Genomic DNA, 27,008 nt, shown 5'->3' on the forward strand with positions numbered 1-27,008 from the left:
ATGTACTGTACCTTTTTTCCCTGCTCTGCCTGTATTTGTATCCTCTGAACTCACTGACTGATAGGTTGATGGCTGACACTTCATTTGTTTGGAGAAGAAGAAAAACAACAAAGCATATGTTTTACCAAAACTCTGTACCTCACTGTTTGCATTCCAAACGTTATGGCTACCCTTTCTGAGCTATTCCCTGACTGGACTCCTCAACCAACGTGAATGATTTTTCCAAACAGCCAGTATCTGGTGCCATCAGCAGGGAAAGCAGAGTGGCAACAAAGCCAAATCTTTCAAAATGCTTTACAGCTTGTTGCATCTTGCTTCTTTTCTTCTACTCTCCTGTCAGTTGTTTTCTCCCAAAAGTTTGCTTTTGGAAATTTTCTGTCCACATCAGAACACAGTTGACTGAACAATGGGCTTTGGCATATGGTTTTAGTTTACCCTATTTTAACAAATACTGTTTTCAAAAAGAACTTATTTTTCAAGCTAGTCTTGGTGTCATGCCCTGAAAACTTGCTTGCCAGGAAGAAATCGGAAGATGGAGGAAATTGCCTGAAAATAAGGGCTGGAGGGATCTGGCTTGCAGAGGAGACTATTAATTCTCCACTCCACTGCCCTGGAGAGCCATTCACACCTGTGTATTCAAATTCTGACTCTCTCTTGAATTCAATGAGATCAGGGTGATAAAATGTACCTCAAATATAAGAGGCATAGAAAGACGTCAGTGGTGAGAGTAGGTAAAGAATGTTTTTACTCAGCCCTGCTTGGTAAAAAGGTATCGTGTGGTTCCCAGAGAGAGGAAGAGGTAGTCTGAACTGAAACTGCAAGAAGGGAAAATGATAGAAAGGGAAAATGAAGGTTGGATGCAGAGAGCTATTTTCTGAGCAGAAGAGCAAAGGACTGCACGAAAATAGCTAAGAAAATAAAAAAGAACAGACCCAGCTTGTTGACGGTTTGGAGTAGGCAATAAGCCTTTCTGATCTCTGTTTTCAGTGATTCATGTCATTTGTTAAAAGCTGTGGTACGTTAGCAGTGGGCCTCTTCCCACTCCCTTTGAAGGCATCAGCAAACCCTCACTGGTTTTAATCGGCACTGCCATCAGACCTAGTATGTAATTCACTCCCCTGTTGAAAAGTTTGGCTCTGCAGGGCAGAGCGCTTTACAGGATGCAGAGTCTTTCATCTGTGTACTGGCTTTCTGCTTTCTTGTTTTTTAGAAGTCTTTAACTGCACCATTTTGGATGTGTTTCTCTTTGTCCCGAAACTCTTTACTGTCTTTTGCAGCTGGGATCTGGGAGGCTCATGCCAGACAAAACTCTCCTCTAATGTCTGTCTTGATGGTCAGGGATGGATGATAAAACTCAGCATTAATCTTAGCATTTATAGCACTTAAAGTTTTTTATTTTTTCCACCCAAATGGTTTAATGAAGATCCAGAGCAGTAAAATATTCATAAAACATCAGGGGACAAGGAAGTAGAAGCTTGTGATCTGATCCTGAGACATTAGTGGTGGGGCAGGGCAGGCAAAATGGCTAGGCCAGCACTTGGGGTGCTGGCTCAGTGATTGAGATCCAGCTTCACTTTCTTACTGCCTGGGAACTTATCCTGCCTGACCTGAAGCAAAGCCCTCTGTCCATAGTCTTTATCTGATGAAGTCAAGTATGTGATCAGTAACACTGAACACAGTGGCTTTCCTTTTCCAGGTGTTGCAACTTTCCGGTGTCTTGCACCAGATGGAATCTGGGAGCCCCAGGGACCAGATCTCAGCAACTGTTCTTCTCCCTGGATCAACCACATCACTCAGAAGGTAAAACCTTCCCCAACCAAGTCTGTGTGCAGTTCTTGTTTGTGGCAAGAAGAGGGAGGAGGAGGTGGTGGGTGGGCATATGAAAATGCCAACTTATTGCAAAAGGAAACTTTCCTCTGCAGGCATCTCCAAGGATTTTCTCCTTCCACGCAGTGCAGGATAAATCCTGTAGCTGAGAAATCTGTACTGAAAAAAGGCAAGCTCAGTATGAAATGTTTGCATTGTGCTACTGACTTTTTGTTCTTTTTTCCCAATTGTAAAAGGACTAGTAGAATAGAAAATAACACTGCAGTAATGTGTTACTTTTTACTCCTAAGTCCCTTGATGAATGTTTTGTAGCACTTCATCATTTATCACTGTTAAAAGTGCATTAACATGTGACAATGGAAGTTCAAGACAAGCAGAGCTTATTTGGTAGCAATATGTTGAACATTTTTGTTATTAATGCACAGTGGTGCTTTCAGCTGATTTCATTACAAACAGAGACCAGATGTGTGTTTACGCCACAGAGTCTGTGGACTGAATCCTTATTATAGCAATTTGTGTGGATTTATTTGCTCCTTTAGCAGGAGCAAGAAAGTCCCAGTGTTGCAGGCTAGCTGCGCTGCAGCACAGTAGCAGCACTGCACTCCAGGAGCACTTGTGCTCATTGGTGAACAGGTGACCTTACAGATGAGCCCGTTTGTCTTTCTCCTCCCCATCTCCTATCTTAGCTGAGGCTCAACAACCTGTGAATAACTAGCGTTGACACCCCCAGTCAATCCCATCCCACTTCGTCTGTATTTATACCCGTGCCTCCCCAAAACGAGGGAAAGACATAAATTAAGGCAAAGCTACAGTGACACAGAACAGCTGTTAGGAAGCCCCTGGTACTTCCTGGTGCTTTTGTCCCGCACAGGAGAGTGGGCAGCTCTCCTGCCACATGCTCAGGCTAGCTGATTAATAAAGACTGCCTTTGCTGCCATTAGCAGCTGTGCAGTTCTTGTTTTATGACCCACGTACTTATCCTGGAGGGGTTAATATTGCTTACTCCAGTCATAATTCACCCTGGCGGCTGGGAGACCTCTTGCTGCTCAGTGAAGATGGCTAGGCCATTAGCCATTAGCAGAGGGAAATAATAGCCTGCACTGATGAAATTTCCATCAAGGTTAGGCTTACTTTATTTGAAACCACAGCTATCATTTGCGTAACAAATGAGCCCCATTTAATTTGTTATGCGCTTTCAAAGCAGCTAAAATTGAAGAGCCAGGTTTTCAGAGATGCCCAGCCCAGCAGGCCACAACTTGGGACTGTTTTTTTTGTTGTTGTTGTTGTTGTTGTTTTTTGCGGGGGAGTGGGGTGGAGGAGGAAGAAAGTGTTTTTTTTCCGGAGGAATTTAGCTATGTTCAACTTTGGAAACCTTTCACAAGTTGGTGGGAAGACAAGGGGTGTCTGACAGACTGCTCTGCATCTAACCTTTTTGTGCCTGAGTGGCTGGGATCTTGAGACCATGTGGCCTAACCACTATGGAAAGCTGGATTTCAAATTACTTGTGAAATAGCCAATGGCCACGCGTATCCCTGCGTGAGTGAGGAGCTTTAAACCACAATTGTGCTTAGAGTCAGGTTTCACACTTCCCCGCTATGGGCAGGATACCACTGCCCTGAACGTGCTCCTTTGGTTCTCTAAAGCTGATAAAGGAGCCTTCTTCCTCCAGGGCAAAGCCAGCTCCCCTTTTGGATCCTGTGAGGCCAGCTGGAGGAAGAAGTAAGCCAGCCATGCAATGGAGGTAGGGTATGTCTGTCACCTGCAGCCGAGCTCTCCTTTGTCCCCAGCTCTCAGATCCTCCCTGGTCACCCATCCCACTGCCTCTGTAATCATAGCACTGCATACAAAATGAGTAGAAACACTTAGGCAGTCAAGATTTATACGTACCCACTGTGTCTTCATTCTTGTCTGCTGTATGCCTCAGAAATTCTTACTGCAACCCGCTGGGTCCAAACTGCTCAGGAAGAAGGATGATGGGATTCACTTTCAGCCAAACTGGAATGAATGGCAGGGGAATGCCATATTTGCTTTCATGTATCTATAGTGAAGTAAGGATTGTTACTTGCTTCTTTTCTTTTTCCTGCTGTGCTCAGACTGTACATTGGGTTTTTGCCTGCTTGCATCATAGTATTAGGTTTTACAACTCTCTGTTAGCTTCCATTAGAGTTATTGTGCTTGATGGAAGATCAGAACAAATGTCCGCTTCAGCAATTCATTGCCCCCTTGACATTTACTTTAACTTTATTGTTGGTGCCTACCATGCCCTCGTAACATAGCAGGAGAATAAACTTGCCAGCGCTATTGAATTATGCACTGCTGTGTGGGTTATTTCTAGACTGAAGCAGTAAAAGGAAGCAAAAAGGTCAGCTTTGGATACATTGCATCGTTCTAATCATGAGGTCATACGTTCAGCCTTAGCCTGTTTGTTTTACCTCTTGCTTTCATCAGTACTGGCCTTTGCGCAGTATGTGATATGCCTGAAAATGTCTTTTCCTTGCTGCAGCTTTCAGTTGAGGGTGATTCGTGTGGGAGAGAGGCCCCACTAGGCTCAATTTTGAGGCTCTGAAAGAGAGAATAACCTCTCTAGTAGAATAAAAAGTGTTACATCCTCCAGGAGTATCCAGGTGAAGGCAAAGTCCTAACGATACCGCAGTGCAATTCTACATCCAGATTGCTTCTGCCAGTTTGTGTTCAGTGCATTATAGTGTACTTGAAGCAGCAGATGCTGCAGCTGGCAGATTAGTAATGGGATGTTAAATGCAGATTCCTGAAAGTTGTTTGAATATAGTTTCAAATACAGTTTTTCACTGTTCTCTAGATCTGTTGTGCTCTGGAGAGGACAGCCATACACCTCTTTGTTGGACAGCCAGCATTTGTAACGTGTCAGTTATATCCTTAGGTATCATCCAAGAAAAGGAAAAAAGCAAAGTTGAGTGGAACGGCATTTTCTTTTTCAGAAGAAAGGTGGTAGATGTGCTCTGACTGTATTGCATGAATGATCATGTGCATGTTGAAATCTCTACTAGGGAAACAAAATGGCCACGAAGTCTTTGCAGTATTGAAAGCTGTCCTATAGCCCCATGCTAGCAGCTGGTGGTGCCCGATGAAACCTGTCGGATGTTTGTCCCTTCAGAAAATGACATCAGCTCTGTGGTCGTTGGAGCTGTGAGCCACTGGTTTAAAAATCCTCATTCAGACTTTCATACCATCCCTTTATATCACTGTTAGCCCCAGGCTGCAGGAAAATATTTTTGCCACTGAAGTTTCCTCACACTTGGTGTCTTCCCCAGCATCTTTTTCCTCTGAATTTTTCTTTCCTAAATTGTTCTTCGCCGTTTCCCCCATTTTTATTCTATTGACCTCTTCTACAGTCGATTGCCTCTGAGAAAGGTAGGAATGAAGCAGCAAACATGCTACAGGAGAGTTGTTAGTCTTTCCAAACGAAACTCTATAATTCATAGAATCATTTCAGTTGCAAGGGACTCTTAAAAGGCCATCTGGGAAACAGGGACACCTACAGCTACATCAGGGTGCTCAGAGCCCCATCCAGCCTGACTTTGAGTGTCTCCACCACATCTCTGGGCAACCTATTCCACTGCTTTACGTCTACTATTACAAATTCTCTTCTTTGAGTATACGAAGCAGGCAAGAATTTATGCTCTGTCTAACAACTATTACTTCACAGTCATTTCAGTTGTAAGAATAAGAGAGATAGTAATGCAAACTAGGAAAATGTTAGCAAGTGTTGCACAGTGCAGTTTCAGGTGTGTCGATGCTCATTTATAAGTCTGGATGGAAACCTGCCAGCATGCTCAAATGAAGGAGGGGGAGCAATTTACAACAGAGACAGAGGAATCTGTTTTGTGTGTTTGGATTTTGACAGGAAAAGCATTCTTTCCTTCAAATTAGCATTCCAAGACGAGATTTAAGCAGTTTGCAAAAAGCTAAAAATCACCCAGAACAACCAGAAATTAGATTTGATTTGAACAAAATGCTTTCTTTTATCCCACAATCCACTTTTTGCTGCTTGTTTTTATTTTTTTTTTCAAATTTTAATTTTTTAACAGCTTATGCAGGGAAAAAAGAAAAGATTCAAGTCATAAAGAGATGCAGTATTTTTACTTCATTTATTTTTCTTCAGTCTTGCAGCAGAAAACTCAGTTACTTGTGCATTTTTCTTTACTTCATGCCTGCCTCACAGTGACAACTTCACCCTCTAAGAACCTTGTAGGATTGTTGCCACTTCCTGTGGATGGTGGTGACTGTGTCAAAACTGCATGGAGAACACTGCACAGAGAGCTTCCACATGAAGCTCCCAGAAGAATGAGGGAAGCTGGCATTACCATGTCATATGGCCATCATATTGTGTACTCTTTGCAATATACTCATAGGCAAGATGGAAAAAATGTCTCAGCTCTGTTGTGGGGGCTTGTAGCTGCTGCTTCTGAGTGACACTGAAGAAAGAAGTCTAGAAATAAGTGGTGGTGCCAGGATATAGGTCATTAGTTCCTCAACCAGACACACTCTCCAAAGATGCGTCAGGAAATTTGAGTGCTTGAAATGAGTTTGTGACCCAAGACTTGGTAAATATTGAGTATTAATGTGCCTTTTCTCAGGCCTTTCTTCAATTTTGGGGTTTTTATTTGGTCAAACAAGAATTCTTCAATGTTGTTTTTAGAACTGGTGATCAGTGTAAGATAAAAGGAAAGGAGTCTATTAATGATCAGCCCACGTTGTTTTTGCAGACAGGTAGGAGCAGTGATAACTTGCTGTTCAGTAGAAGAGCCTTGTTCCAAGAAAAAGAACACTCTTGGGCTTGCCTTTGTAGCAGCTGAACAATTATTTTTGAATAGGCCAGTCTGCAAAGATGCATCCAAGAGAAAAGGTAAACATCAAATGTGAGTAGCAGGTTTTTTTGAGTAAAAGCACTTGCACTTCTGCAATTTTCTGTAAGGTTTACAAAAACATTGTTTGTCATGATACACGTTAAGCTTCAGGGACAAATTGCAGGAAAATCTTGAAGTTGATTTCTTTACATAAAGGAATTTGATGGAGCTATTCTTTAATGTGCTGGGTACCAACAGAGAAGGTAAAAAATTAGCCTCTATGCTGACACGTGGCTTTCTTCAGCTGCTTAGGAAAACAGGCAGCTATAAGGATACGATCTGGTTTCTATGGCATTTGCTTTGTGTGTAATAAGGAAGAAATAATTCAGTTTTTGAATGTATGTTATCAATGCTCTATTGGGAAGAACACCACATTATCTCCTCTATTTGTCTTATCTATGTCATCATATGGTTTAATTCTCCGAAGATGAGCATATGAACATCTTCAGTTAGATCTCATTAAATCAGATGGGCTGTTGCTGTCAAATTGATGGAAGTAAGTTATTCATTTATAACTGAGCTAATTGATTTACTGAGAGGTAGAAGCTCTGCCTGCAGTATTTCCCTAGAATCCTGTTTTTATAATAAGCACCAGAAATTGAGAGAGGAAGATAGATATCTGATTTCTGACTGTTAGATGAAACAATTGGAAATTTCATGTGAAGAACACAGTAGAGTTGGTCATTGAGCCTGACAAAGAGGTGGGAGCTTCATTTAAATGTCATCCTGTGTAACTTCTCTTTATGCCTGACATATTCCCCATGGATATGCATTCCAGATCAGAGTAGTATATAATGAAGAGGATCAGAAAGTTGCAATAGTACTTCTGTGGTGAATTGCTTATAGAAAGGCCATAGGACCAGTTGCCCTACCCCGAGTCCTTGTGGCACAAGAAGGGAAAGGTGCAGAAGGACAGGAGAGCAATACAGAGCCAGTAAAAAAGTGATAAGCCTTGAATTAAAAAAAAAAAAAAGAAAAAAGAAAAAAAAGAACTTCCCAAATAATTATGCAGTGAATTCCACTACAGGTGATTCATTAATTTTATGACTCAATTAGGCAATAAAAATCTTTTAGTGGGAAATGCAGCCAAACAGCATACTTGGTTTTCCCTTCCGACAGGCCTTTGTTTGAAGCCTTAAGCCTTTTGTTCCTGAGTTAGTATGCTTTTAAGCTAAGAATCACTAGGCTTATTACAGAAGTAGCAGCCATTGTGGTGAGGAGTACATCTCCTGTGTGCAAGTGGTAAGTGTGAAGCTAGTGCCTAATTAATAAATCCATGTAAGGGGAATTGACAGTATTTTTTCTTCTGTTCATCTGGGCTGTGTCATCTATTTTTGTTCCTTTTGCAACGAACTTCTTTTGTGTGGGAGTTGTAACAGAAATCACCTATTCCCTATCAAATAATCTTCTGGAATCAGAATCAGCTTTTTCTTGACAGGAGAGTCTATATACACGTTTCCTTCCTGAGAGCATTGCTTTGCGCGGAACTGACTCAGTTACACCTGTGAGGCTGAGAAGACTGGATTAATGTCAGACTAAGTGCTAAGGGTCAACCTTTTATCCTGCTTTCTCCATTGCAGATGAAGTCAGGAGAGATGGCTGCCAATATTGCCCGAGAGCTTGCAGAGCACACCAGAAACCACTTGTATGCTGGTGACATCACGTACTCCGTGTCTGCCATGGTTCAGCTGGTGAACCTGCTTGATGTGCAGCTCCGAAACCTGACGCCAGGTGGGAAGGACAGTGCTGCACGCAGCTTGAATAAGGTAAGAACAAAGGTCCTGGGGAAGGGACGAGAGGCTGGAGAAAGGTTTGGCTGATCCTGGAGAGCTGTTAGAAATCTCTTTCTGAACGGGTGCCATTTGAAGGCAGTGATTTCTTTCTTAGTAGACAAAAGTACCTGGCAGTTTTTGTTTACAGTGTATTTTATTCTGTTGAAAAATGAAACAGTTGTAAATGCCGAGTGTTCTGTTGGTGCTGGGAAATGTATACCCTTAGATGTGTAGATGGATAAATTCCAGGTACTTTGTCATGGTCTCAGCGCTCATAGCTCAGTATGAGAATAAGTCAAGTGATACCATGGCAATTATTGTGGATTTGTGCCAGTGTGACTGAAACCAGAGTTTTGTGTAGCGTTTCCAATACTGAATCTGTCTGAGTAATATAAAACAGAAAATCTGAATATTTAAAACTCAAAAATGCAGAGTCTGATTTTTGATTTTTCATTGTGTAACATCAAAAAATGCTGAATGTGAAGTTCAAATGGGCACTACTATGCATAAACATAAACAAATAAAAGCAAGCAAAAAATTATTTACATTTGAGATACATTTATCAAAGAAACATAGGATGTCAGCATATTTACATCTGAGGTGCTGAAGACATCTTGGTATTAGAGGGCCTTTGAAATGATTGCCTATCATGTAGCCCAGAAACACTTTTCTACATGATGACTCTGTGGTTTCTTTGCCCTCTGCCAGAGTTAAGTGTACTTGCTACGTATTAAAGGCGCTAGAAGTTGCCAGTCGTGGGAGAAAATACAGGCTGTGGAGTCTGCAGGAATATATTTAAATGTAGGGTTTCCTTGGTCCAGGGCCCTCTTCATCACAGAATCTCATGTAAACACATGGGATAAGACTTACTTGAAATTCAGGCAGTGCACTGTGCAGGCCTGTCATCAGAACAGCGACCAACTGAACCTTGTGGCTACCAGCATACGGCTTTATTGGCCACCTACTTAAAAAAAGATCCCAAATTTTGCTGTTAGCGATGTAGCTGGCTCTGACAGTCCTGGCATCCATGTAAGTGTAAAGAGAATTTGATTGTGAGGTTATACAGGGAAAAAACAATCCCAGCTAAGCTTGAAATTTCTTCCGTGTCTTCAAAAGAGACATATTTTTCAGAGAAGTAACATTGTCTTTTTGTTGTAAGATATTACTGTTGACATATTCTCTTTTAAGTGTGAAGGGCTTCAGGATTGTTTAAGATTACAGCTGCGTGGGAACTGAAGTCGTCCTGCATATCATGTGCTTTGCATGTGCTGTGAATTGGGTTATCCTGATGCTTGTAATTAATGCTGCTTCCAGCTATTTTATAACCGTGTCAGAAATAATTGTATTAACTGTTACATCAGCATAACATTTCTGTTATAATCAAACCATGGTTTTGTTTGAAATTATTGTGATATCTGACAATATGAGGTAAAACCAGCAATTAATGTCACATACTAACAGGTTTCATGATTGTAGTCTGCTTGCTCTTCTGAATATGCCCTAGCCACACCCAACATTTTGTCACTTCAGCTTTGCAAGCACATATTTTTCATCTTTTAAATCCCACCTCCTGCTGTTCACTCCGATGATACAAAATGGGGCTGTGTCTTGGTGACGGGTGGGAGTAACCAAGGGGACTGACAGGTTCGGTGAGGCAGAGCCACTCAGCTCTGCTGTCACTCCTGTGGTTCCCTTTGCAGGTTTTTCATCCACCATCAGCTTTGCACAAGCAGCTTATACAAATCAATTGCACTCCACATTAAAATTCTGGACCGTGTGGAGTCCTGCAAAACAGCGACGCGAATCAGTGATCCAAATGACAGGTTCGGTAATTTACTTGCTCTCATTCCCCACTTAATTCTTTAGAAGAGCAACTGTTCTGTGTTCATTTAAGAATGCATGAATTTGGCTTGGAAGTAGCACTGGGCAAACAAAAGGCAGCAGAGTTACTGCTCCTTTTTTCCCTTCGCTGATCAAGAGTATTTCCAAAAAAAAAAAAAAAAAAAAAGGGAAAAAGACATTTGCAAGGAGTTTTAGTTAGTGTTGTTTGGTCAGAAAGGAGAAATAAAGTGAGCACTAGCCATTAAATATTCTTTCAATCATTAAAGGAAATGTGCTGGGGATTTGCCTTCATGCTCCATCTGAAAGTAGTCACCTGTGCTCTTTTGCTTTTGTCTTTTTTTTTTTTTTTTTTTTTTTTTTTTTGTACAAGCTGATGTACAATGAATTGAAATAAACTGGCATAATCAGAGTTTTTAAAAGCCATCATCTTTCAGGAGTCACTTTCTTGTCACTAAAAGCTTCATGCTTTCCACTGGATCAGGCTTAATTAAGGTAATAATTGTTGTGTAGCAGACTGGTGAGACCCCCAAGTGGATAGCTCTGTAATTTCCAGCGTGGCTTTCTTTGATCTCCATTTGTCTGTAAAGTCTTCATAGGGCCACGTTTACCCAGGGGAAGATTTCTACTGTTACAAATTGATGAATTAGAAATTGAAATTAGGCATTGCACAATACCTCGGTGTATTTTGTTTGTTTCGGAGCCTCAGAACTCTCAGGGACAAATCTGGCTCTCAGCTGTTCTAATGGGATGGCACTGCCATGAGTTGAGAGCACAAGTCACCCCCTAATCTCCCTGGAGATTCTCCATCTCCATTTTCAACCCAGGCAGATCTGCAAAACACAACCCAGCAAAAACAGTGGCTTTGAGCAGCCAGACTTAGTTGCACTGTTGCAGAGCAGTCTCATGTTTGCTCATTGTTGCAGACAGCCTGCTAAGTTCCATCGAGATAAATAAGTGCCTGTTTGAATTTCACAACACACTGAAGTGCAGTTATCTGGTAGGAGGCATGCAAGTACATATCAGAGTATATTCTTAAATGTGGCTCTTATTATAAAGGTGGGATTCTTTATGGAAAAGCTATTTAGCATATGAAGTGTTTAGGCCCACTGCTTACAAAGGAAAGGACAACTCAATGTGAAAGAGAATTGGAAAGGTTAGCCCTTAAGAAGCAGTTTAATCTAAAGAGGAGAAAATGGCCTCAACTGGGAATATTAAATCTGATCCACATTTCATTCTTTTGCAACCTCTTAGGTAGCCCTTTATGCATTCAGAATCTCTGGGCAATGCACTGTCCTGCAGTTCTAGGCATGACCACAAAGCTGGGCCATGAGAGGCTCTGCCTGGAACCAGAGAATTGTGCAGGCATGTCAGGATGAGTCCCCACCACTATCCTGCATACAGCTTGCTCCATGCTTGTCCAAAGCCTGCTGCAGCTCAACATGCCATCAGGACTCTCCAACTGCACAGAGCCCACACCTCTCTCGTATAAATAACAATTAGCTCGTCTTTTCAAGCCTTGTTTGACATGGGAATATCATGTGCTTTCCAAGGAAAGGTGGCCTCTCAAGTACCTCCACCTTACTTCTCCCACCGTCTAACAGCTGCTCTTGCAAAGTTGCATGTGTGGGCTTTACTGAAAAAGGACTAACCTGTATTTCTGGATCCCATCCTTCCTGCCTTTCACTGCTGCCTAACTCACATATTTCCTTTGGTTTGGTTTGGTTTTAGGAGCTGTTTAAAAGAGAAACAAGGTTTTTACGTAGGCATTTTCTTCAATTTTTCCCCTTGTTCTGTCACTAACTTGTTTTTTCTATTCCGTCTTTAATCTGCTGTCTTTATGGACTCAGCTTCAGAAAAGGGAGCGCTCTTGCAGGGCCTATGTCCAGGTATTTCTTGTGTTTTTAATACACGTCCAGTTGTTTGACTGAATGACTGTGAAGTGGTTCTTGTCTGTCAATCTGATTTTTACTGTCTTTGTGGCAGCAAGCTTTAAGGTTAAGGTTACAGGATAATATGACTTTCAGTTATTCATTTTCCCTCCACACTTGCCCAGTTCCACAGACTTAAAAAAAATCTTGGGAGGAAAAAAAAAAAAAAAGTGGGAGAAAATAAAAAGAACTCTGATAAGACCCGTTCAGCCATTGCAGTAAGCAGAACTATATGGATGCATAAAGAATGCTGAAGTCCTGCTCGCAAAGATGTTTCCAAACCAGTTGGGTTTCACTTGCAACATGTTACTCAAATAATGGCTGTATGCATATTCTTGCTTTTCCTTCTTCTCCTCTTGCACTTGCAAATTTAGAAACAATTCAAAATTGCGGCTCTTGGCATAAGGGAGGAGGTAGAATCATAATGAAATTCAGTGTCCTTACAGAGGGATGTAAGAAGGAGGAGAGTGCTGAAAACTAAATATAGGATTAGGAACATAACGTCCCATAAAGTTCACCCAGCTGCAGCCTGAATTTTGCAGGCTTGCATTGTGTTTTACATGAACAAAGTCAAGACCCAGTGTCTTGGAAAGACTGCTTCTAGTCTTTACAAGAGTGAGGTCTTGGCTTATGACATTATTTATCCTGTCACCTAGGCTTTTATAGCATTTGCTCCAGTGACTTTTATATAAAGCTGTTTGTATACTACGGGTGAGTTAATACTGCTTTAAGAAATGTGAATGTTTTACCCCCTAATTTCTGTCTTGTGCTTATGGACTTCAGTGTTGTACTTATGGATGGTTGGTCATTATTCATATGTGTGTGCAAAACAAGTGTGAAAGTGAAACCCACATTTCTGGAAGGGACTGCCTATGCCTGCTCTATTTCTGCAAAGTCAAGCTTCCTAGCCATATTGACTTTATTTTGTGAGTACATGCTTCATTTGGCGTGTGGGATTAGGTGGTTTAGATTTCTAGGGCATTAAATATAACAGTGCACCTCTGTGCTGTTAGCCTGTCTGTATTTCCTTTGGATATGGTTGTGCCAGAAAGCCATCTCTCATCTATTTCCTTCCTTATACATTAATGGATAAAGACGAGTTGTGGAATTATACATTTGTGGCTGGTCTGGCCTTTCTTGAGATCCCAGAGAAGGCAACTAGAATTTTAAGGAATGTTTGCAATGCATTACTTACTCTCCAGCTAGCTGTCTTGTCCACTGGTGAGAGTGTAAATGTGATTAGGCTGGCTTGACCATGGTTCATACAACCCTGTCGGGGATCTTGGGTACTGCTCAATCTGTAGTTGTCCTTTCCCTGGCTGCACGGGAGCATTCTACAGACTTAATGCATGCTCCTGGTCTTTTTGTCTTCTTTCAAACTGTAGTGTATAATGGACATAATATACTCCACAAAAGTTTGGCATTGATATGTGCACAAACTTAAACTTACCCTTAATTTCAAGGACTCCTTGCCTTTCACTTCGAAAGGCTACTGGTGTGTTTAAACATTAATCATTTGCCTACCACTTTAGTAGACAAAAGCTGATGAAAGCTCATTGCCTGAGCTGTTTAGTATAAATATGGACAAAGCTGGTAAATGTATTGAAAAGGACAGTCTGGTAATGGAGGACTTGAAGAATGAATTGGATGACCTAATTGAACCTTTCGACTCTACTTTGTATTATATGGGGGTAAAATAATGTATCTAGACATATTTTCATACAGTATGTTTCCATTTGCAAACCATGTAGCTAAAGTCACAAAAAAATCTTGTGGGAGAGAGTTCGTCTGTAATAACAACTGGATGTGACTGCACATATTCCTGTTATATGCCACTTATGCTTCACAGGCAGTGAAATGTCTGAACTGTCAAAATAATTTAAATGGAGAAGTTCTGGACTTTTTGAAGTTAATGGGAGGTGGGAAGTCCCTAGAAATATGTCACCAGTGACATAGAGATTGAGTTTTCAGCCTTTTTGCCGTGATCTCCTTGTGCTAATCCCTTTGTCATGAAGAGTGTCGATGACTGAAACCAACACACGGGGCTGTTGTATGTGTTGAAGTGTAGCTTCAGTCCTCATTAGACAAAGGAAAACACAGTGCAAAGTTTATATGAGAGATGCCCACTAACTGTAAAAATCAGAAGTACAACTGAAAAAAGGTGGATTTGAGAAAAGAGGGTAACTTGAGAAGATAATAATTACTAGTATCTGTCTTAATGGTTTACTGGGGCTGACAAACTTGTGCCAGTTGAGTTGTAAAGCCCTCTTGAGCCCATAGTAAACTAATAATTTAAATAAAATGGTAATCTTGTGAGTTAGTCAAAGATTAGACTGTGAGAATGCAGTATCAGATTGTCACCTTATCTTTCTTGGTAATACCATATTTTAAACAAATAATCAATTAGATTTGTCTGTACAGTGCTTCAATATTTCTTGAGTTGTAAGCTCAGGAATTTTTTTTTTTTACTGAAGACAGAGCTTACAGAAGCCTCTCCTTTAGTGGAAAATGTGGTAAATGCTGTTTTTTCTCTCAAAAAAATAATACCCAATCTAATGGGTGATGTAATAATGCATGTTAATAGAATGACAGGACAGCCGACTGGGGATTTGCCCATCTCAGTGACATTTAAAAAACTTCCAGAGGAGCTTTAACTTGCAATAGTAAGAGACTCCTAGAGAAGGTGATATTGCTGAGGTGGATGTCCAGTATGCATGGAGCGAGCTTGGAAAGGTGTTCTGTTGGCTAAGGAGCGTTAGGCCAGGTGTCTGACTTTTCAGTGGCTGAGAATGATCTGTGCACAGATTCCTCTTGAAACTGTGTCTCCCTGCGTGATCAAGCCCACCTTTATGCAACACACTGTTCTTGGCACTCTATTTTGGGAAAGGAATGACAAAATCATTGTGCAAGAGAGTGAGTCACAACAGATGACACATTTGATGGCTGTATCCTCATTTGATGACTGGTGTGTGACATAAACTCTGAATTTCTTTCAGAGTTGGTGTTTGTTCATTTTTACAAAGATCTTTCTCCTTACATTGAGGCTTTGGAGTAGTAGAAAACACTCAGCATTTGTCTTTTGAGGACTGCGAAATTGGAATTGGTGTCAGAGATTTCTTCCACGCTCATCAGCAAGTGACACAAATGTGCTGTTTCTCAGTTTCTCATCCTACAAAGCTGTGGGCACATTCGCAGAATTGCAGAATTGTAAGGGCTGGAAGGGACCTCCAAAGGTCATCAAGTCCAGTCTCCCTGCAAAGCAGGCTCCCTACAGCAGGTTGCATAGGTTGGCATCCAGGCGGGTCTTGAATATCTCCAGAGAAGGAGAATCCACACTCCATGGGGTGAATCAACCTCCCTGGGCAGTCTGTTCTAGTGCTCTGTTACCCTTACCATGAAAAAGTTCCTTCACATATTGGTGCAGAACTTCCTGTGCTCAATAGCTGTTTCTCTTTGTCCCGTCCCTACAGACAGCTGAAAAGAGGTTGGCCATGTCCTATTGACTCCCACACTTAAGATATTTATAAACATTAATAAGATCCCCTCTCAGTCTTCTTTTCTCAGGGCTGAACAGTTCACTCAGCCTTTCCTCACAGGGGAGATGTTCCAGGCCCTTTATCATCTTTGTGGCCCTCTGCTGGACTTTCTCCCTATCTTTTTTGTACTGAGGAGCCCAGAACTGGATACAGTACTCCGGGCCTGACCAGGGCAGAGTAAAGGAGGAGGATCACCTCCCTTGGCCTGCTGGCCATGCTCCTTTTAATGTACCCCAGGATCCCATTGGCTTTCTTGGCTACCAGGAAACACTTATGGCTCATGGCCAACCTGTCATCCACCAAGATCTCCTGGGTCCTTCTCCACAGAGCTCCTCTCCAGCAGGTCATACCCCAACCTATACTCATGGTTATTCCTTCCCAAGTGCAAGACTCTACACTTGCTCTTGTTAAACTTCATCTGATTTATTGCTGCTCATCTCTCCAGTCTGTCCAGGTCTTGATGAATGGCAGCACAGCCTTCAGGTGTGTCAGCCAATCCTCCCAGCTTTGTATCATCAGCATTCTTACTGAGGGTAGACACTATCTCCTCATCAAGGTCATTGATGAAGATATTGAACAAGACTGGACCCAGCAGCAACCCCTGGGGAGCACCACTAGTTACAGGTCTCCAACCAGACTCTGCCCCACTGATCACAACCCTCTGAACTCAGCCAATCAGCCAGTTCTCAACGGACCTCACTGTCCAGTCATCTGTCTCACGCTTTCTCAGCTTCATTATCAGGATGTCATGGGAGACAGTATCAAAAGCCTTGCTGAGGTCAAGGTAGATGACATCCACTGCTCTCCCCCCATCTACACATCTGGTGATGCCATCATAGAAGGCTGTGAGGTTGGTCAAGTGCAATTTTCCCTTAGTGAATCCATGCTGACTATTACTGATGACCTTCTTCTCTTCCATTTGCTTAGAGAAGGCATCTAGAACAAGCTGTTCCATCACCTTTCCAGGGACAGATGTGAGGCTGCCTAGCCTGTAGTTTCCCAGATCAAATCAATTCCCCTGGCTTCTGGATACACAGGAAGGATAGTAAAGAAAAGAAAAATATGAACACTTAGTACAGTAAATGAGGCCCTATTAACGTGGGAAAAAAAATAGAAGTTTGCTGTAAGATTTAGTAGGTGGAAACAAGAGCTTAATAAAGGCTCATACCACAGAGACCAACCATGTGGAGTCCTCTCAAGCACAGATGTGCACTTGATTACAGTCTGAGCTCACCTACTTGGTTTTCTTGGATATTTGGGCTGGAGCTTAGGGATGTCACAAAACTGATGTCTTTCTCTGCAGTGCCAACCAGCAACCCTTCCTGTACATAACTGTGTGCTGCATTTGAGAGACATTGCAGAAGTCAAAAACTTCCCAGGAGGTTCCCATTCTTCTTCTTTTTGGTAGAGGTACCACCTGATCCAGAAAGACCACAAACTTCTGGGTACAGATATCATCAGAGCCACAACCAGGCCAGCACTGAGCTCCTGGCAGAGTCAAGGTGGCAGATGGCAGGTGGCTACCATCAGAATTGTGCTTGTTCTCTTGGAAGTTTTCTGTATGCTTCATACTTCTAACACAGGCTGTTTGAATTGCTGTACTAAGCAAAAATGAAAGGCTTTCCCCTAAAAAGTTCAAAGGCATTAAGTTTCAAGCTGAGGAAAAGAGGAGATTTTTTTTTTTCTTTGCAAACTTAGTAGCTCTTAGCAGATAAAAGGTGTGTCTGGGACTTTGCCAGTAGTATTTAAAGTGGATTAATTCTGTTTTTCCCACTTCTTGCTTGCTTGCTTGCCCAGCTGGCCTCAACTTCTGTGAAGACTAAACGAAAGAAGCTCTTGAGACAGAGAATAAATTGAATTATGCCACATTTAGTTGTGTTCTTGTTGTGCCTGCAACAAGAAAGACTCTAACCTCCATTTATAAAGAAAGGGGCAAATTAATGAGGATTTTCAAGTTCCTTGTTTGGTCACTTAATTGGCTGTATGACAAAGAGCTCTGCGGTGCGTGTCAAACAACTTTCAGAGTCCTCTAATGATTTGTGCCTCACTCGACTCCTGATGCTATTCTGCACAGCCTGTCAGGAGAGGTATCGTTGTTGAAGTGGCTGGAATAAATTGGTTAGCAGTGTGCATACAATGTAGTATATTAACTATAGCTATGGGGAGTACTTTTAGCAGCTTTTTCAAGGTATCTAGATGTTTGGCTATAAGCATCAAAGTGCTCCGGACTTTCATTTAATGTAATTAAAAGGACATCTGAAAGAAGTGTGACACACAGCAGGGTTCAGCGCTTGGGCAGCCCTTTGTAAAAACCCTGTGAACTTAATATACTTCACAGCTTGATAGACCCACACTTGATTTATGTCAGTAAGAGGAAAAATATAAATCCCCACCCTGTGTGTTTCTGCTGCATTGAGCCTGTTAGGGGAGAGGAGGTTCAAAGCAGCAGCCTTTGGCTTGTCACTGGAGTCCAAAATTTTTCATGTGGATATTGGAATGTGGCCATATATTCCTCTACCTACAACTAAGCTTCATGTGTAGTAATGCTCTCACATGTAACAGCAAAACTGAAAAAAAAATCTAATAGTTTTTGTGTTACTGTATACTCACTTTCTGCTTAAGGCTGAGTCAGCCCTTAAGCCTGGAGGCACAGAAAAAAGTCTCAGTGTGAATTGCTGTAGAGACCAGTGGGAGATGTCCCTTTGATTTGGACCAGTGGGAGAAAAGATGAATCTCGCAGACGCCCTAGGAGTTCCCTTGAAGGCTATGGATATTTCATCAAACAAGTATTTATCGTTTGCAAGTCATTTTCCTTTCTTTCTACATCTTTGCTCACTTCTCCTGTGTGATTATCCTAGCAGTTCCTTGTATGGTCCCAAATCCCAAACAGTAGGGCAGCAAATACAGATGATTTATAAATGCAGTTCTCAGCTTATTCTGTAGGGAAGATCTCATTAGATGAAATAGATCGTATGTTATTTCCTTCTTGGCAATCAATTCCTTTTATTTCAGTTCTACTTAAGGCCTTCTGACCTTAAAATATTCTTCCTCGTATACTAAGCAAAGCAAAGCCATAACCTGTAATTTGTAACCTTCTTTTATTTCTCAGATGTCCTTTTTTTTTTCTTTTTTTTTCTTCTGTGCTCTCATTAGGAGATTATTAGTAGTTCAAGGCCAAGATTGCAAACCTTGCATGCCTCGTGCAAGACCATTAATTCCATACTTAAGCGTTTTGTAAATGACCTGATTTTAATAAAGGTCAGTACCTTTATTCTCAGTGCATTGAGTTCCCAGTACCATTGAAATTGAGGCTATTTCCTATAGTTCTTACATTGGCAGCAGAAACAGCTTTTCCCCTGAATCTATGGAATCACTTTAGAAATTCCTCCTTAGTGTCAGAGGAAGATCTCCATTTGCCTTCACCATGAGTAGTAACTGTGGGTTTTGGTTCAGTTCACTGAAACTGATGCCATCGGTTGTCAGTCACCTGCTTTGGTAGTTGGTGTAGACTGGTGCCTCTGGGTTACTTCCGAAGGCAGAAGTGAAGATCAGCAGTATGAATGCTAATAAACTAGTTTCTTTTTCAACTTCTTGTTATGGTTAGGCTAGATTCAATTTAAACATGTGCTTATCCATTTCAGTGAATAACAGATGTTTTACGATGACCAAATTGTTTTGGAAAAAGCCTTAGACTGGCTGGGCTTCCCTGTAAGCTGTGGTCTTGTGCTTTGACTAGATACTAATTTTAATTTGGAATTATAAGAACAAATGACAGGAAGAAGAACCGTTGGAGAGCAAAGAGCCTTGTCAGACAGATTTGAATACACATTTCAGCTAAGAAACAAGATGTAATATTATTGTTTAGCCAAGGCAACATTTTCTTTGTTTTGGGAGCTGAAGAAGTAACATGTGCGCTTGCTTTTTCCCACATAACAGATGACTGCTTCAGCATGTGCATTTCTTGCTGCAGAGGGATCAGGGTGTCATTTATTTGTCACTTTGAGGCCAAACGTTTCTTGAGCTGGTCCTTTTCAGTGTGATAACCTTGCCAAGGCTGGCTCTCCTTGTGTGCCCAAATACCTGCTTTCATCCAGGTTTTCTTACCTGGCTGTCCATTTAGGCTGCACCAGGTATATTCGGAGTTAATGGGAGTTCCTCTTTTACTGGAGCTTTTTCTGGCCAGAGGCAACAGTTGCAAACTTCCAGCAGAATTTGTCATCAGCAGCATTGATTGTGCCTTTAACTCAATTACTTTGGAGGTTTGCAAATATTGATATCTTAAAAGGGGGTTTGTTTTAGCACTGTGTGTTTCATTTGAATACAGAGAAAAATCAGCTGTTCTTGAAGGCAGGTAAGCTCTTCTAAAGCACTCCTGGTTTCTAGTAGAGAAAGGGAAAAAGAAGAGCGTAATATTGTGATCACTGAACCATACCTACATTTCAGTACATCTGCTGTCTGAAGTATTTTTCATATTCACTGTGCACCTTAGACCTGAAAGGGTTTCATACTTTTTTTCCTCCACCAATTTACCATAAAACCTCAGGCTGCTATTAAAAAGTGGGATAATAATGTTTTGTGCATGCTTTGAATAAAGATGGTGATGCACTTGTTTTGGAGTAGCACCCAGAGGCATCAGACAGGACCGGAACTTCAGACAAATCACCACAGTCTAAGGCTGTAACTTTGTGGTTGCTCCCTGTGGCCTTAGCACCACTGTTCTAAGAAAGCATGAGAAGGCTTTTCTCAGCAAACTATGCCAACAAGCAGCTTTTGCACAGGGGTAATTTTACAAGCAGTGTTTGTTTCACACATCAGTTCTGACTTTAGTATACCAGTGCAAAGCACAGCTTTGTTGACGTAGCTCCTTCTGTACTAATTTTTGAAAGTGCATTGCATCAAACATTCCCTTCAGGTCAAGGAAGACAAGTGTTAGCAGTGTGAGATTGGGCTTTAAAAGTTATAAAATGCATTTCTTTTAATTAGAGGTGTCTTTGCAAAAGTGGTGCTTTAATGCCAGAGCTGCTATAGGAGCTGAGGCCTTGATATAAGTTACATGCAAAATAATTTATAGTTCATTTTCAGTCTGTTCTTAAGGAGGTGCTGTATTGCAAAGAAGGATGAACTGTGAATTTGAAAATTACTCTGCAGAGGGACTCAACCAGTATTCCCTGAGGGGCCTGCTGGTATTCATTTGGCATAAAGAGGTATTTTCTCACATACCATTGAAAACGTGCTCTAACAACCAGTTCATTGGTGTCTTGTTTTTTTTTTTCCTCTGTTGGCTGCTCAGCAAGAGGACAAAGTGAACTATGAAGGTTTAGAACAGAGCACCCTTAGGACTTGACTGGAAGAGGGCTGCTGTTCTTCTCAGGTTATGGTTGCTGTGCTTAAACAACATGGCACAATGAGCTCCAGTCCTAAATTTGACAACGAGATTAGTAGGACTAACATCTTTAGGTGATTTCCAGGTTCAATTCCCACGTAAAGACAGATTTTACATTACTGAATCTATTGTCAAAGGGTAATGCTTTGGGGTTTGATATGATGAGAGATAAGCCAATGGGTGTGGTATCACTGAGTATATCCTCCCTCCTAGGTTTAAATGGTGTGTCACATAGTCATGTATTTTGGCCAAGTATTTCTAGAGGGGCAGGACATAAAAATAGGTGGAAAAGCAAAATTTAGTTTTACAGGGTGAAGCAGCTGTCACAAAGGAAATGAGTGGGATATACATGATCCCCTTTAGGAATGCATAGTTACTGAAGACTCTTATTTACCTTTCGACAGTACTTCTTTTAATGCTGTTTTATAAGTGTTTGAGAAGGAAGTTTTACATTTTGTTTCTGTTTTGTCACCTCAGGACAAAATTGAAAAATCACGAGCCCTAAGTGCTTGTTTGGGGGGAAAAAAATTCCCTCTGCTGTTTATAACATTTATTTATGTTGAAATTACACTCTTTGGTGCTATATAACTAATAATAAAAGAGTTCTCCACCATGGATTTTGTCTTCTATACTTGATTTGTCCAATTGCAGTCACGTTGGAGATAGTGTATTAGACGCATTCGACCTTTCATCTGACCCAGGATGCTTGTTCTTCACAAGTTTGTGTTTAGGGAGTTTAGCATTTAATATATAGGTAGCCTGAAATCTTAGCATAGAGCCACACCTACACATCCCAGGATAAAAAGACGGATGGAAAGTCTTCTTTCCTGTCTCCATTCTGCAGTGCTCTTCTTCCTTCATTTGTTCACACTTCTCAAGGTCTCCCTCAGTGTAATTTCTGTTGCTTTTATACTTCTCCCTGGGTGTGTGCATACTTGTGCTCTTCATTCTTTGAACCCCAGCAACCTTGGCATTGGGTTTTGTGTTTTTTTTTTCCCTGTAGGGGAAATTGACATATACTGCAGCCCATACTTTTGTTTTGCCTGAAGTTCACAAGTATGCCATGGTTCCCTCGAAAGTTGCTCACCCTGTTGAGCTGTGTTTGGAAGAGAAGAAAACTAGAGCAGCAGAAAAGCTTTAGAATGGGAAAGAGGCAAGGTCTTCAGTGAGGTAGATGTGCAGAACTAGATCAGAACTTCCTTAGCTCCCTTTGAAAATCCCCACCTTCATCAAGGTCACCAAGGATCTCAGGTAACACTCATCAAGTCATCTGCTCCCAGGAGCACCTATCTCATGCCTTCTTTATTTCAAAGGTCCTTTGTCAGGGCTAATCCTACTTGTATCTGAGGGGCTTTACTGGGAGACTGGCACTGTTGCTTCTTTGCTAGAGCTTCATCAGTTCACAAAGTCATTGAATCTGGTGGCAAATCAACCTAAATCTCAGCAAAATGCGAAAACGCAGGCCAGTCTGTGTCCCATGTGCCTGTTTTCCCACAGTTCCCTTTCTCCTATTCAACTTTTCCCAGTTGGCATCTGTTTCTCAAGAGACACTGTTGCTTTAACAGCTGTTTTGTTTCATTTAAACACCTACCTCAGCTCCTGTCCAAAATGCAAACATTTCATTAGCACCTCATCTCCTTGGCTTCAGCCCACAGCACTCAGCCATAATGAAGTGCTGCACTCAGAAATATAATGTGGGGAACACTTGATTAATGCACTGAGGCAGGTGAGGGGATTGACCCTCTGGGAAAAGCAATGGACTAAATTCATCTTGGATGTATTGCCAATGATGACAGTCTACCAACTTGCTCAGATATGTGTTAGGGACCTGAACTGAAGTCCTTGGAAATCCTTCTGGAGGTTTAGAGTCAGGCCCTGGATCCAGGGTGACATGAAGTGGCTACTTTCAGGCTTGTCACTTGAAGATGCTACTTGGATGGAGAGCACAAAACACTGTGCACATAAGTGAGAAGGTGGCACATAAGGCCTACGTGAGGTTCTCTGTCAGGCTTTGTATGCACACATAATTTGTTAAAAAAAATATATATATATATTGCTTTTCTGAGGAAAAATCTTTGCAGCATGTGTTTCACTATAACAGAAATATCTTGGCATCTGTTTCATGTTCAGACAAATAGACATAACCTTTCCATCCAGAGCCAGAAGCTAGATCTGCTGCAATGACTATTCCCACCATTCAGATATTGATAAAAGTATCTAGCATGTTGTTTTAATAGAGATTTAAAAACAACATTAGTAGCTGAGCTGAATGGATGTAAGGTAAATTGTAGCCTGCATGGTAACATTGAAAGGGGAGAAAAATCCTAATATTCTGCTTTCCAGGAATATAAGATCTTTGCAAGAAAAGACCATGTTGTGTAGAACCTGTGCAGCAAAATAGCCAAGGTTTTTTGCTCACTGTGAAAGAGTAACACCTTCTTTCTGTCTGCAAAGAGATAAGCTACTTTAGTAAATCACAGAATTTTATGAAGAGCTGCAGCAATCAGGCTTCAAGATTTTAAAACACCAGAAAAGCATGCTGAATTGCTATGGATTTTTAGTATTTCTTTAAATTAAAGTTAACCATCTTTTCCTGTATACATACCGCATTTGTTAAGATGATTTTTAGACTATTCAAGAATATGTGTTTAATAGTCAATTTAAGAAATTGATTTATGGCTAATAAGTTGTACTTAATAGCAAATGGGGAAGGGATCCCAGTCTTGCACTGTAAAGGCTTCACAGCAAAAATTTTTTTGCAGTAGTGATAGAGGAAGAGATTTTCAGCCATTTCAGTTTGCTTCAGTGGTGGAAGCATTGGCTGTTCTACCCTTTGGAAACCAAGCTATGAGGCTCAGGAAAAATGCCTCTTAACCAAGGCAGTAGCTCCAGTTAGGGGAAGATCTACTTAAGGTAAAGGAGGGATTTGGCATAAGAACAAATGAATTATTTTGTCATGAATTAAATTGGAAAGTATGGGCTTTTTAGTGTCAGAGCAGCCCAATTCTGGCTCAGTCTTCCAATAGGAGCTGCAGTCGTATGAGAAACTTTTAAACCTGAAGGACGTTTAGATGAAGATGCTCATGACATTGTCTCCGTTAATTGTCTTTTCTGGAATCAAAAGCACCAGGAGTGGCAGGCTCAGCTGCCTTCACTTTTCTGTGGACATTGCGGTAGCTGAATCTTCCTGAAGGTCACCTGCATACAACAATAAAATTTTATTCTGGTTCAGTGTGATTTTATTCTTCCTCTGCACATTTGTATCTGACCATGACTGGTGAAGGGGAGTCAGGTTGCCCTAAATTCACAGTGCCTTGTGTTGCCATTGTTACTCTCTTCCTTAGGGTTCTGCTAGAGAGCAAGCCATGCTGCATCCTCTCTCTATTCATACATCATCTTGAGGGTGGGTTTAGAGACAGTCAGGAGTAAAAACTGAAGTGTTTCCATGAAAGTGACCCACGGAGTATCCTTTAGGCTTGCAGCATGTAGAAAGCCCACAGGACTGTCTGTCTTGAAAAACAGTACTATGGGTTTGATGCCTATGTTTGCTGCCTGATGCTTTCAGCATGCAGAAAATTAAGAGTGGCAGCTTCATCTTAAAGGGAAGGTTAGTTTTTGCAGTCAGTGATAGCTGTCAGTGGAAATGTTTCTTTGTGGGGCAGGCCTGCCGGATGGCTGACTCTTTCCCAAATTGAGACATTTGAAATGGAGTGTCTTATCTGCATCTCTGTGGGCACCTGCTTGTTCTCTGGATGAAGGGATGTAACTTAACTGTTTCTGTGTCTCAGTGCCTGTTAGAGATTATGTGGTGGGAAACGCCCTGGAAAGAGCGTAGCCATTGCAGATGGATACTAGAGAACTTCCATGAGTGTCCCAGCCTGGCTTCTGAATCTTATTTCACAGATAGCAGCAACTTACTTCACAGATAGCTTTTGAAGTATATTTTCCTGCATGTTTCTTTAGGGATTTCCACATTCCCCTTCCACCATCCCCGACTCTTAATTCCTTCTTAATCTGAGCTGATGGTCATGGAAGCTGAAAATCAAGTAAAATCAAGATTTCTTCCCACTCTCATCTAATGCAGTAAATGATGACTAGCTTCATTGTAGGCTGCACCAGTGGGTGGGGAATGACATGCTGTCCTGTCCCTATGTGTGTTGAGAAGAAAACTGGGCGTATGTCAGAGGTTTCAGAGGTGCACTAGGTTTGCTCAAGCCCTTTCTTACTCAGTTCCTCTCCTTTGCAGGCCATGGTGGAAACGGTGAACAACCTCCTGCAGCCGCAGGCTCTAAATGCCTGGAGGGACCTGAATGCAAGTGAACAGCAACGTGCAGCCACCAAATTGCTTGACACTGTGGAGGACAGTGCCTTCGTGCTGGCTGATAACCTGCTGAAGACTGACATTGTCCGTGAAAACACCGACAATATCCGTAAGAGAATGAGCCCGTAGATACTGGGAGCACCAGAGGGAGAGTAAGGGTTGTGAAACCTGACTTCAGTCTTGGCTCTACATTAACTGGAGAGCAGTGTTGGATGTGTCTTGGCCATTGGTGTGAAAAACTTGGAAGTCTTTCCAAAAGAGCCTAAGGGAATAAGATAGCTCCCTGTCCTTGAAATCCCATGGGAAAAGAGAACCTAAACTGCCTTTATTACTCCTGGCTTCAAGTGCAAAATCTGTGCTAGCACACTGAGAGTATTGTTTCACAGGGAGATGGTTCATCAAAATGCAATTGTGTTTCATTTCATACAAATTTGTGTCTTTATTTGGCTGATTGTTGATTTTAATTAAAAAACAAGCATGATGGAAAGCACAGAACTCCCACTGTGCATATGTAAAATGAGAACAACTCTTCTTTCTTTTTCTTTGAATACAGATCCCAAGAACTGATAACATTTACAGAAAGTACCAATTGCCAGTGGCAAAGAACTAGCATTTTCAGATTTTCATTTTAACCATTGTCCTTAATATCCTGAGGTTCCTCTTTACAAGAACTAGTTGTCTTTTGTCTTCCACAGAGAACTGGATTTATTTTATTTTTTATTTTTTATTTTTTAATTAAATCTGAAACTTCTTCAGGGCAAAGATTTAGAAAGAAAGAGTCTAGTGTGAAACCTTGTCACTTGATTCCTCTACTTTCAGATGGTCTGGAACACCATTTTTTAAATTTCAAGTATTGTGTAGGTGATTATTTTCAGTAGTGACTTTTCTTTCTGTTGGTCTCTCTTGCAAACAGAGCTGGAAGTTGCAAGACTAAGCACAGATGGCAATCTGGAAGATCTGAAGTTTCCCCAGAACACGGGCCATGGGAGTGCCATTCAACTTTCAGCAAATACCTTGAAACAAAATGGTCGGAATGGTAGGTACAGCACCTCTGGCCATGCTGGCCTTCTAAATCAGTTGTGCTTCAGGCATTGTTTGTGAATGGCTTGCAATTATTGTTTTGTTTTTAACCAGTTATAAGTTTAGTATTAATCACTGTTATTATTTACGTTAAAGCCCTTGACTGAAGGCTACATTGGTTCACAAAGAATGTATTATGTTACCAAGTGACTGACAGCCTTCAAAAGCATCATATAGTGGTAGAAATACACCAGATCCCTACACGACGTGTTTGTTGGGGCACAGTGCTCCATCCAGAGAAGTACTTTTAACTACTGTTATTTGCCGTGGAAGCCTTCCTTCCCATGGAATAAGAGCCTTGTGTGAGTAACCTGCTTCACACTTGGGCACTGTGCAGATTTCTGAAAGGAAAGAAACAATAGCAGCAAATCTTAATAATGTGTCAACATGGCAGAAAATCTTGATTAACTGTTAAGAGTTTGCATCTTTAGTG

General features: G+C 41.4%; 1 protein-coding gene across 26 annotated transcripts in view; it reads left to right on the top strand.

Moving 5' to 3' along the window:
* ADGRL3 (adhesion G protein-coupled receptor L3) overlaps positions 1–27,008 on the top strand; it is a 492,302-nt gene that overhangs the window by 387,457 nt on the left and 77,837 nt on the right. For 22 of the 26 annotated variants that reach the window (XM_048942764.1, XM_048942787.1, XM_048942790.1 and 19 more), the window contains 5 exons: positions 1,697–1,800; positions 8,294–8,479; positions 12,175–12,213; positions 25,421–25,604; positions 26,409–26,531. In XM_048942764.1, the coding sequence (XP_048798721.1) occupies positions 1,697–1,800; positions 8,294–8,479; positions 12,175–12,213; positions 25,421–25,604; positions 26,409–26,531 (636 nt within the window). The remainder of the gene's footprint in view (positions 1–1,696; positions 1,801–8,293; positions 8,480–12,174; positions 12,214–25,420; positions 25,605–26,408; positions 26,532–27,008) is intronic. The other 4 variants (XM_048942773.1, XM_048942779.1, XM_048942781.1 and 1 more) reach the window with 1 other exon arrangement.

Source organism: Lagopus muta, chromosome 4 (genome assembly GCF_023343835.1).
Source record: "Lagopus muta isolate bLagMut1 chromosome 4, bLagMut1 primary, whole genome shotgun sequence".
Classification (NCBI taxonomy): Eukaryota; Metazoa; Chordata; class Aves; order Galliformes; family Phasianidae; genus Lagopus; species Lagopus muta.